Below are 11,876 nucleotides of genomic sequence, written 5' to 3' on the forward strand. Positions count from 1 at the left end.
TTCATATTTTCAGCAATCGTTTTATCTTCATTTTTTGCGCAATCTGCACTACCAAACAGACTCTAATGTGATCCGTACATCTATCTAGAAGTGGCCAAAGGAGTCATTTAACTGACATAAACAACAATCACACAACTTTTTTTTTTTTTACTGTTTCCCAACTGCTTCTCTACCAACCATAGACTGTATATAAAAAATGGACACAGCCAGCATGGTGTCACCCACTGGTTTGCAAAGTCCTGCCATGAAACCTTGAGTTTAGCAATGACGATGAGCGACCCAAGGAGCACTGCAGCTCTTAAGGCAGCAGCGTATCAATCAGTAACTAGGCCTGAGCTAAACCACACTCTGGTTTGACACAGGCCTAATCCTCATTTTGACTACAATCTGATGTTATATTACAAAATGCATAATTTTGTGTTAAAATAACTATCAATTGAAACAATAAGGCATCAGGAAAGTGTTCATGAGTGATTTCTTTATTGACTTCCATACAGTCTGACTTCTTTCTGCATCTATATGAGGTGCCCCCTGCTGGCCATTTGAGAGAATGCAAGTTCCTGCATCCATGAGACAAAGCCTGTGTGGTCTTCACAGTAGGTGCAGACATCGCACTCGAGTTACAGTGAGGAAAAACTCATAAGTGAAACCCCAAAACTTTTTAGGGTTTTTTACACGAAAGCTATAGCAGCTGAATTAACCTGTTTTAACAAAGCATCAGATGGACATTTTTAAACTAATAGCTTTTACATATTTTTAAATGTCCACAAGCTTCAACATCACACAATCCACAGTGAGAACTATTTGTCTCTCTAACTGATGATCATTTGTAAACTGTATCTGTTAACAACCATCAGAAATGCTTTTTACTTTATTTTTTTACTTTATTTTTTTTTGTTAGATCACCCACTTTTTGTATGATGATACCATCCTGAGAAGACCATTGAAATTTGAATCAATCAATTCATACTTACGAAACTTGAAGCGTTGAGTTGTCCACCCATTTCCAGTCTCCTCTGTTCTCAATGTCACTCAGCCCAAGCCAGTAGAATGGGTTAAATGTCCCAATCGTCCTGGCTTCTTTTTCAAGAGCGTCCTAAAAATAGGTACAGTCAAATTCTTTAGCACTTGTGAATTCCAAAGAAATAGATGTGAAACTTTTAAAGTACAAAGAAACTCTCACATACTCTTCTTTGGTGGTCAGGATGGCGAGGTGTCCGCCTATATCCTTACATTTGAGCGTACTGTTAAGCCAACCGTCGGTATCGTTGCTGAGGAAAAAGCAGTGATCCCCTATGTGAACCCACCCGTCAGGACACTCTGTGCAGTTGATCGCTGTAGGGTGACACGGGGACAGACAAATATACAAGTTAAACATTTATAGAAAGGTGCAGAACAAGAAACAAGCACTGAATTATCATTCATCTGCTGAACATTTGGTACCTGGAGCTGAACAGTTGTGTGCCAGGTCGGAGTATTGGTTACACATGTGTCTGAAGCGGTCCTTCAAAGACTCTAGTTTCAGCTTTAGAAAGGTCAGCTCTCCCTCTGTGTTGTTTGCGTCCTGAGCAGATTCAGCACTAGCAAACAGGCCGAGCACAACGCAGAGGATGGCGAGGCCTTTAATGCCCAAGGTGGCTGATGACAGACAGCAGACTCAGCATCAGCACACATGCAAACAGATCCGGACATATGAATATCTGGAGCTGCATCTTCTTACCTTTCTTTTGGATAAGATGCATGTCAGCTGTCAGCTTGCAGGATATCGCAGTCTTTGGTGTCCTCTCTGTGCCCTTTTGATCTTTTATATAGCAGTTTGTGTGTCAAAGAGAAGGGAAAAGTACAGCTTGCACAAATCTTCCAGACAGATTGGACTCTTCATGGCTATCAAACCATGTAAACTCAGATGGTGCAATCTCTTGTAGCCAAACTAGTAATAACCTGCCATGTTGGATTGCACAAACAAACATTTGATGATGGGGAGCTGGCATGTAGGTTCAGTATTATTTACCAAAAACATGAGCAAAGTTCTCTTTCTGTCCCCAACTTTTTTAAAACTGGCAAAAATGGAGGACTGACTATGACTCAGCATTTACCAGCACTGCAAGTGTGTGTGTGTGCTGGTAAACATGTGCGTGTGTCCTTAAGGTTATTTGTATTCTCTCCATAAGCAGAACAGCTGTAACAATATCACCTCTTCACCACACACACACCAGATGCCCACTCTGTTCTTCCAGCACACTGTCAACATTTTTTCTGGTACATGTCCAAGTTATTTTTTTCCTGGCACCTTATTCCCACAGACATTGTCAGCTCTTGTGCTTCATGAGGTTTTGTTATTCAAACCAAACTAATTAAAACAGAGAGGAGGGGTGTTTCATGTTTGTGTCTTATTCAGTGACTGCTGTGCTGAAATTTGTGGTTGCACATGACCAGAAATTCTTCTCTTCTGACTTCCTGTACTTTTCTCGCTGAGCCACAGCTTGGCTCTTCTTTTTTAAAACACGCTGTTCCCGCCTGCTTTCCCATCACAACCTTGTCACAGCTCCAGTTCTAGTTCTTGTTGCTTTAATTAATGTCAGGAGGAGTTCAAGTACACACTGTATTTTTTCGGATCCTGTTAAAGAACACGTTCCCCCATTCTGACTCATCCGTAACGAATTTCCAGAATCGGTGGCTCAATCCAAACAGAGCCGAGGAAACTTCTGGGATTGCGCAAGATGGGGCTTGATGGCACAAGATGTCCCACCAATGAGAAGCACACGGTGCCAAAAATGTGAGGAAAGAGCCTCCCTGTTTGGCTTAACAAATTCTCCTTTTTTACAAAACAGATGACACAGAAAAGCTTGAGTTATCTCGTGGAGGGCAAAGAGTAGTGTTGTGCAGTTCTCTGAGCAAATATATTTAACACTGCAACGTTCTTTGATTCAGGGGGACGTGCCTCAATAATTCAACCAGCAGGGACAAATTTAATTTTAAGGAGAAATATTGTTTCTCCAGACAAAAGATACCAAAACCTTTAGGGACCTGAAGAGGTAGCATATAGAAGGACAAAGTGGGGAAGAGGGTTGAGAAGGAAACTACAGACATGGAGCAGAGAGAAAACTACAGCAGCCTGCACGAGTTCACAGAGGAGCCCAGACCGGGAGCGAACAGGCTCGTCCCACAATACAGCGACGGTAATTTGTGTGAACAAACAGATGTGTGAGAGCCAGAGGTGGACTTGAGTACATTTACTTAATTGCTAAACTCAGCTATGATTTACATGGTACTAGACTACTATTTTGTACCCATGTTTTATACTGGATGCAGAATAAAATATGGATACAAAGTACTTACCGCCTGTATTTCACTTGACTTTATTAATGCTACTTTTTTATATATTATAGCAGAGTTTTTGTTACAAATGAATTCATATAAGTTGCTCATTACAGCTGCTGTGTGGTAAAGTTATTGTGTAGCTAGTGCTACCTTATTTTAGATTTTGCTGTTTTAACCTCCTGAGGCCCGAGCTATGTGTGATTAGCTGCTCCTGATAGTCTAGTCTAATAATGAAGCTTTACCCCAGATTATAAACTTGTTACTTTGCTACAAAGTTTTCTTATGCCTTGTTTTTTTAAATAGTATTTTCTCACAAGGGGATAGTGCCTTTAATTTTATTTTATTTTTTTCTTATTTTGCAGCATAAGACAATAAATTTAACATTGCTTAACAAAGCATGAAAAAACTGAGCACATTGAAATTTAAGGTGCAGAACAGCCATAAATGTGATGTCCTCACATGAGGTCGAAGGATCTCAGGAGGTTAAGACTATTTAAACACGTATCCATTGAATGTAGTAGTAAAAACAATGAAATATTAAGAAACACAGTTGGAATCAGTTTTTTTTAGGTGAGCTTACTTTCACAGCTATCATGAGCAGAAGTCCATGTGATGTTGGAAAGAACTTGAACTATCTTTAATTTAGTGCTGCAGTTTTAACGTATCTAAATTTCACTTGAATGCTCGTGTCTATGCTTTCCTGGCAGCTCAGGGACTCCATGCTTCAAACAGCAGGATCCAGGGTTCAAAGCTTGGTGCTGCCTTTCTGTGTGGATTGTGCATCTTCAGCTCATGTTGCTAGGTTATTCCTTCTTATCTTAGTTCAAATTACTCTCATCAAATTCATTTAAACTTTAATTTCCTCTTTATATTAAACAGAGTTGGTCTACAATCTTACTTTGCAGATGAATGTTTTTTTACAAACATATCGTCTCATAAAGGAAGTGGCTGCAGATTATGCTTTAAGTCCAACTGTCTTATAGAATCACAGCCAAAAATGTTGGCAGTGGTACAAATTTCTTGTTGCTGCTTCAGCTTTATTTAAACTGTTTTGTGTGTGTTTGTGTGTGTGTGTGTGTGTGTGTGTGTGTGTGTGTGTGTGTGTGTGTGTGTGTGTGTGTGTGTGTGTGTGTGTGTGTGTGTGTTTATGATCTAGCAAAGAAACAATCAAACACATTTCATACATTTCATGGGGAATGTTGATCTGTCTTCTTTGTATCTTCTGCAGTGTGTTTAATATCAGCTGCCAGGACAAATCCAGAAGCTCTTTGTAATTAACATATTTGCTTCTGATCATAATAATACAGGAATGCTGAGAGCCACCACCATAAAAACTGGGGCGTCAAAGCACCCTGCCAAAACTTGTGGCCATGACTGTAATCTCTAAGGATAAAATTGATGCACAACTTTCAGTATCTGAAACTCTGTATTTTAGTGTTAGTGTACATATGTGACAGCATGAGGCAGAGAGTATCCACTGGCTTGCTATCTTTGGGGATTTGAAAATATAATGAAGCTAAACTCTGGTCAAACGGTTCTGCCCCACAATTTCCTTTAAAGTCTGCTCTCGCTGCTACACCAGAGGAATTAAAGTGGTGAATTGACAGCTTGCATGCTGTGGACTGTTTTGTGTCTAATCAGGCTCCCAGGGACTGAAGCAAGGCGTCAAGTGTTTGAGGAGTAAGACTTCTCTCCTGATACTTATTGGCTTTTTGGCCTCCATCTGTGGCAACATCGTACTCGCTGTGCTCTGTAAGTATAAATACTGTCTCAGAACCTCGTGCCCCCTCCTGTGTGTGCTGTACTTTGGGTCCAGTGCAAAAGACTTTGGTACTTAAAATAAAAAGCTTAGTAACTAAAAGTCCATATTTATCAGTTTTTCTTCATAAAGAGTGTAGGAAAGAGGGAAAAAAATCAATATTTGCTACAAGCAACTACCATCAGTTCCCCTGCATATGTACACAGCTTCGAAGTATTTAGGATGTATATGTTGGAGCTCATCCCTCAGTTCATCAGAGGATTTATTTTCAGTATCTTCTGTCTCTTCATGAAATCCCAGACTGACTCCACCATGTTGGGATCAGGCCTCTTTAGGGGGGAAACTCATTGCTCTTGCTGTCATTAAAGATAGTCATTTATGACTCTGGCTCTATGTTTGGAGTCATTTTTGTGCTGCAGTCTGAATTTAGTACCAACCTGATGTCTCCCTCAGGTATTGGTTGATAGAAAATGGAACATTTGAAGTGCCTAAAACTTTTGCACTGTGCTCTACATCTGCCTGTCTATGTCTGTGTCTTTGGGTCTCTATCCCACGCTGATTATTCTCTCTTTATTTCAGCTCAGTGGGCTTTTGGACACCTAGAATTGGCAATAAAAAAGATAAAGCACTCTCTCCAGTCCAGTGAGGGTCATGTAATAGAAAAAGCACAAAAGTCCATAATTGTGAAATATTTCTCCTGCAGGGCCAAGAGTCTCTGGCAGCTCAGCCTGATAATGTGCTTGTGAAGACACTCTTTCATTTAAAACAAACACCACTGGGGCCGTACGTGCTTGATCTATTGCCACGCATGCACATACACACTCGTTCAGACGCACACTCCCAAGCTATCGAGTACAATTTTCAGATCCGAAAATGATGACTGGGATGTCTTGCAGCAAGAGGAGGAAAAAAAAAGAAATACTTCCCATGACAACAGGATCTCTAACATATTTTAAGACTTTTGAAAGAGAGAGTGCTTTAATTCCATTTCATGACTCTGTAGAGCAAGTCTGCCTAAGTAAAACAAATTAAATGTAATGTAATGGTATATACAGTAGCTGCAGATTAAATCACAACTGCCGTATGAAAAGTTAACACATTTCATTTCACAAACATCTGCAGCATATGCATTTGTAGAAAGGTTTTTTGTGACGTCATGCAAGCCACATTTTACCACAGCAGCACCTGCACCTGTGTTTTGAGAGGGCTTTCCAGGAAAGGATCACATGTCATTAGTGGTAAAAGGTCCAACTCGTTTTTCTAGCACATATTAACTCTGATGTGATTTACTAACCACAGTTCAGCTTACAGTAAATCAAGATAAACATGATGAAAATAACTTTGAATCAGTTCAGCTGTTGCAAGCACCTTGGCTTTCACTTCCCTGACACATGACCAGTTGCGACACTTCTTCAGGGTAACATGTTGATTGGGCCTGAAGGATGTCACCACTTCTTATGGTACTTCTTAATGACAGTGAGGTAACTATAGTAACCATTATCTCTATTTATGTCATTAGATGAATATATTTTTTAAACGTTTCAGTACTCAAATGAGAAGTGGCAACATAAAAGAGAGCAGACACACAAATGGAAAAATATGTGGCAATGAAACCAGATTGCAAATGATAATTTCTTCTGGCCGCAAGGGATCTCATGTAAACACGATCATTCCAGCCAGGGCAGCAATGAAACCATACAGAGTCACAGACTGTAAAGAGAAGGCTTATATGCTTCAAGAGGGAGCGGTTTATTGGCAAATGAGAAACCACAACAGTATAAAAACTGCATTTGTTTATATTCAGTCTTATATTCAGTCCAACACGAGAATACTGGATGGATTTATCCGGTGATCGACCCCGAGATATTGGCTGTGTTGATTGAAATGTCTTCACTGTCTCATATAATTTTGCACATGCATCCGTGTTCTTTTCATCAATATCATCGCTGAGTCAACAATTAGATTTTCCTCATAATGTTCCTATCAACCTGCTAATTTCCAAACATTAGTGTGCGAGCACTCTGATAGCTGTTAGCAAAGCATGCCAGCGGATGCTCCACCAAACGATCACATTTGCTGTGGATTGCTTTGCTGATCGGTCCATCACTTTTTTCCAGACTGATCTTCCCAAGTATCACATGAATTGCCATAAAATTTGGTACATACACTCATCAGAAATTTAGGTACACCTTGCCACTGCTGGGTCGGATACCCTTTTGTCTTCACGGCTGCCCTAATTCTGGATGTGCTGGAAACATTCATCAGAGATTTTGACCCATATTGACATGATAGCCTCACATCAACATTGATGTGCAACATCTCAGCAGTGCTCTGTGTGGAGCACTACAGAGGCCATTTGAGTCCAGGAAAATCATTGTTATGTTTAAGAAACCAGCTTGTGATGATTTGAGCTTTGTGACATGGCGCTGCTGAAAGCGGGATAAGGCGCCATGATCTTTTGACTTAACAACCAAAGTCAAAAGGTCACTGCACTAACTTAAATCATGCACATATTTCTTCCCCATTCTGATTTTCAGTTTAAACTTCAGCAAGTTTTCTTGACCATGTCACATTGCCTAAATGCAGTGAGTGAGTTGCTGCCACATGATTGGCTGATTCGATGTTTAAATTAGCATTTAGCTGAACACGTATACCTATTGTGGCCTATCTATCTATCTATCTATCTATCTATCTCTCTCTCTCTCTCAGTGATTAGTAGGCCGGTGCCAACAGCCCCACTGGAGTCTTCCTCCTCTTCAGCTCTGGGTTTGAAATCGATGCAGAGGCGTTACATCCAGCTGTGTGAAGACTACACTGCCCTGGGACAGGGCTGTTCAAAGACAGGTGGCAGGAAGTCGTTCAAACAAATGAACACAGTCTTCATTTCCTGCTGTCTTTGATTTCCCTTTCCCCTCATCCCTTTATCTTGCTCTTTCTCATTAACAGTTAAGCAGTGCAGGGAGTGTCCTGAAGGTTGGCTTCACATCGGGAATCAGTGTTACTATTTCAGCAATGACAGGCTGGACTGGGTGAGGAGCAGAGACAGCTGTGAAGAAATGGGCAGCCATCTCACCATACTGCACACCATAGAACAGCATGTATGCAAATTAATGTGTTTTGTGTGCGTGTGCTTGTGTGTGTGAGTGTGTTGAACCCTGCTGACCAGCACAGGTGTTGCTCATTCCCCTAATTGTGTGGGTTACAGCATGCTGTTGGCGAAGGAGTGGATGTGGGTGGAAGGAGCGATGACACTCATATATCTTTGCGAGGCAAGGTTATTTTATCTGCTGAAGTTAAGAGGACCACTGGATTTTTCGGTGATAACATTAATGATGCCTTCCTTCTATTCAAGTGTCACAGTTAACATGGTCAGTGTGGCAGTTAGCTAAGTCATGCACAATACCAGGATGCTGCAATAGGAGCAAAAAAATAAAACTCAGCCCACATTCAACATAATTTGTTAAAAAACAGTAACTAAGCCACACACAAATAATGCAGTCAATTGTTTAAACTCCACAGTGTGAGTAATATTTATGTGATTTCATGATTTCATTTGTGTGATTTCATGTGATCACCATCTTGGTCTTTTGGAACCAGATAAGACCACATTAGCCAACTAGCTGAGTGACTAAGTTACAAAAAAAGAAAAGAAGAGAGCAAAATCTCCTCTTGTCCAGTTATTGTGAAAGGGGAATTGGTTAAATAGGCCAAAAACCTTTTTATATCAGGTCTTTAAAATGCTCATTTCATTGCTGATGTTCACTGATTTGACTTTTTTAGGGCGTCAGCCTCAAGTGGCGACTGGCTGAGTGGAGCCCCAGAAGTTAACGCCTAGTTACAATGCTAATTTAAGAAAATAAACATACACAGGTGATCCGAACAGACCATGTTCGACTATCGTTTTGGCTTTGTTGCACCACATCACAGTGTAAACTGAGTTAATTTGTCAAGAAAGACTCTGGGACATGTCACAAAAAAGAAAGGCATGGATGTAAATAATAAGATTTATGATGGCTAAAGTCCATTTATCACCTTCAGGTTCCATTTCCTGGCATTCTTGCATCATGACTGATGGTTTGCCGGACACAACAGAGACACTGTTAGTCTTATATGCTGTTAGATTTGCTGTTGTGCTTCTAGCTATGTGGGTTTGGTTTACTGCATTAACTGGAGATCATTCTCCAATAGTGCAATATTAAGAGAATGTATTTTGAGCTTTCGACCTTGCGGGTGTACGTTTTGCAACATAAATTTTACATCAACAGTTTTCAAGGAGCACAGCTTCTAAGTTACGGTTAAGGTTGAGTTTAGATTTTAGGTGTAAGAAAGGACTCTGAGTCATGTATGTGTGTTCATTTTCTCCAGGATGCTCTGGAAAAGGAAGCTAAGAGAATTGGTGGATTTTATTACCACTACTGGATCGGCCTGTCTGACATAGAGACTGAAGGAGAGTGGAAATGGGTGGACAACACGACACTCGAACACAAGTAACAAAATTTAATGCATGCATTTATTTTCTTTTTTAAACTTTTATTTTCGATTATGACACCAATCAATCTGTCCAGGAACAACCTATATAAATTCAAATGGCAAACTCTGCCCACACTTATATCAAAGCCTCAGGTATATCAAACATTTCATCATCAATAAATCAGGTTGCTGGCCAAGGTGAACTTGTTTTTATCATTTGTCAGACATGTTTGGTGAGCTATAAATAACAACTAATCTATCACACTTTCTGCTCTCTCCCTCTGTCACAGATACTGGGATCAAGCGAGCTCAGAGCCAGATAACCACCACACAGGAGGGGAACACGGAGAGGACTGTGCCACCTTAGACAGCCACTCCAAGACATGGTTTGATGTTCCTTGTGATCACATTTATAAACGAATCTGCCAGATGGATGCCATTCAGCTCAACTGAATCCCTACACCACTAAAAATGATGCAGACCTGCGAAGGCTGGATATGCAAGACGTGAAAATGAATGGGGGCATGTTTGGGATTACTGAAAATAGATGTCGGCACTAAAATAAGCACAGTTTTGCTTTTTTGTTTTTGGGGTTTTTTTGTAAGCTCACGGTTGCTGAAAAGCTGCACATTATGTTGAGAAAGCTTGTTGGAGATTAAGCTGTTCACTGAAAGATATCATTTGCTTAGTGGTGCACTGATTGTACACAAGGACGTGAATATTTTTAAAAAAATGTGAGACCATGACATCAGGTGGCAATTTTTGACTTTACAATGAACTCGTGTAGTTTCAGAGTTGCACAGTCTGCTGGGAAATGAGCATGAATGTTGTCACTGTGTCACATTTTTTTAATCTGTCTGCTGTTGAGGGCTGCAAAATGGTTTAGAAACAGCACTGTAGGGTTTGTTGGGTGCCAAGCAGCGGATGTCCTATTTTGACCTTATCTTAGAAATCCACCTTACCTTATCACACAAAACCCATGACAGCCCGTAAAACCCTGTGAAAAAAAAAAAAAAGTTAGGGAGGTGATTTGATTCTGTTGATCGAGTTTTGTGCGTACACAGAAGTTGCGTTTTTTTAAAACTGAGGATTTCAATTGAATTTCAGTCGAAAATGGCTGCAAAACAGGAAATGAGATAATATCTCGGCAATTCTTTGTGTAAACATGGTCAAGTGTTTCGACTTACATCTGAAACATCTGGTGTGTGTGTGTGTGTGTGTGTGTGTGTGTGTGTGTGTGTGTGTGTGTGTGTGTGTGTGTGTGTGTGTGTGTGTTGCTCTGCTGAACTGGCCCTTCATATCTGCTGTCAGCTAAAGTATAATTTCTTAGTATTTTCCCTTTAAGATGAACCATGTTGCTTGTCTGGAGTATTCTATATTTGTATGTATGTACACTTGTAAATCAATAAACTATGTTTTATCATCTACCTTTTTGCTTTCTGTCTATTCCATGCTGCTTGCAGACAAATGAACAAATAAAAAAGATATAACAGTTTACAAACCTTTTTTTTATTGTTTAAAGCTAAATTACTGACCTCTTGTTAAATGTTATGGCCTTCGTGTAGATATGAGTTTGCGGACCTCTTACAGACTTTACATTCTTTGTTTATTTTTGATACATTTGTCAACTATTACACAAGAATTGGAGTATTATGAGTTGCAAGAATGTCATATACAAGGCCCCTAGTAAAGCACCTTTTAATAAACAGACAATATAACTTTTAAATAGATACAAGCCCTAACAACATATACTGGAAAACTTGTGCAATTTAAAAAGGCACGAGTAAGTAAATCCTAAATGGTGGATTCTGTTCATCTGGACGTAGCGTTTTCAATTGGAGAAACGTTTCGTCACGCTACGTCCAGATGAACAGAATCAACCTTTTGGGGCCATGAATACTTAAATACAGTTATATCTACTGATCAGTTATGTAATTTAAAAGCACGTGGTGAAGGGTATGGGGAACATTTTGTTGTTTCCAATGATTATGGACAGGTTCACAGGTGAGGTCAGGCAGTCTCTATGGTGGATGCTCCTTGCAGACGACATTGTGGCTTGTACTTAGAGTAGGTAGGAGGTAAAGTGATGGAGGCATAGTCTGAAGAGAAGAGGAATGTAAGTCAGCAGAAGCAAGACAGAATACGTGTGTGTGAGGGATCATAAAAGGAGTAGAGATAGTAAAGATTTAAATACCTGTGGCCAACCATTCAAAGCAACAGAGGGTACATAAGAGAGCTGAGATGGTTTGGTTTATTTGCAGAGGAGGGAGTGTGGATATATCACTGAGAAAATGTTGAATATCAAGCATCCAGGCAGGAGGATTCA

At 40.1% G+C, this 11,876-nt stretch overlaps 2 protein-coding genes across 2 annotated transcripts; one reads left to right on the forward strand and one right to left on the reverse strand.

The window, feature by feature from the left end:
• Positions 1-984: 984 nt before the first annotated feature.
• LOC309717904 (attractin-like protein 1) lies at positions 985-2,032 on the reverse strand. Its single transcript, XM_082552812.1, has 4 exons — positions 1,721-2,032; positions 1,444-1,638; positions 1,188-1,335; positions 985-1,096 (listed from the first exon to the last, which is right to left on the reverse strand). Exons 1-4 carry the CDS (start codon positions 1,740-1,742, stop codon positions 1,033-1,035), a joined length of 429 nt encoding a protein of 142 aa, XP_082408938.1. The 5' UTR covers positions 1,743-2,032; the 3' UTR covers positions 985-1,032.
• A 777-nt stretch (positions 2,033-2,809) lies between these two features.
• On the forward strand, positions 2,810-10,977 carry LOC309718126 (C-type lectin domain family 4 member E-like). Its single transcript, XM_082553141.1, has 6 exons — positions 2,810-3,179; positions 4,963-5,073; positions 7,790-7,924; positions 8,027-8,178; positions 9,446-9,567; positions 9,841-10,977. Exons 1-6 carry the CDS (start codon positions 3,089-3,091, stop codon positions 10,001-10,003), a joined length of 774 nt encoding a protein of 257 aa, XP_082409267.1. The 5' UTR covers positions 2,810-3,088; the 3' UTR covers positions 10,004-10,977.
• The last annotated feature ends 899 nt before the right edge of the window (positions 10,978-11,876 follow it).

Source organism: Aulonocara stuartgranti (assembly GCF_965226115.1).
Source record: "Aulonocara stuartgranti genome assembly, chromosome: 11".
Lineage (NCBI taxonomy): Eukaryota > Metazoa > Chordata > Actinopteri > Cichliformes > Cichlidae > Aulonocara > Aulonocara stuartgranti.

Excerpts from the sequence above, each read along its gene's own strand:
- LOC309717904 (XM_082552812.1), bottom strand. The coding sequence starts at position 1,742 with ATGCATCTTATCCAAAAGAAAG. Across the intron at positions 1,639-1,720 it reads GCATCTTATCCAAAAGAAAG|CCACCTTGGGCATTAAAGGC; the intron begins GTAAGAAGATGC and ends GTCTGTCATCAG. Across the intron at positions 1,336-1,443 it reads ACACAACTGTTCAGCTCCAG|CGATCAACTGCACAGAGTGT; the intron begins GTACCAAATGTT and ends GTCACCCTACAG.
- LOC309718126 (XM_082553141.1), top strand. The coding sequence starts at position 3,089 with ATGGAGCAGAGAGAAAACTACAGCAGCCTGCACGAGTTCACAGAGGAG. Across the intron at positions 7,925-8,026 it reads ACAGGGCTGTTCAAAGACAG|TTAAGCAGTGCAGGGAGTGT; the intron begins GTGGCAGGAAGT and ends TCTCATTAACAG. Across the intron at positions 8,179-9,445 it reads TGCACACCATAGAACAGCAT|GATGCTCTGGAAAAGGAAGC; the intron begins GTATGCAAATTA and ends CATTTTCTCCAG.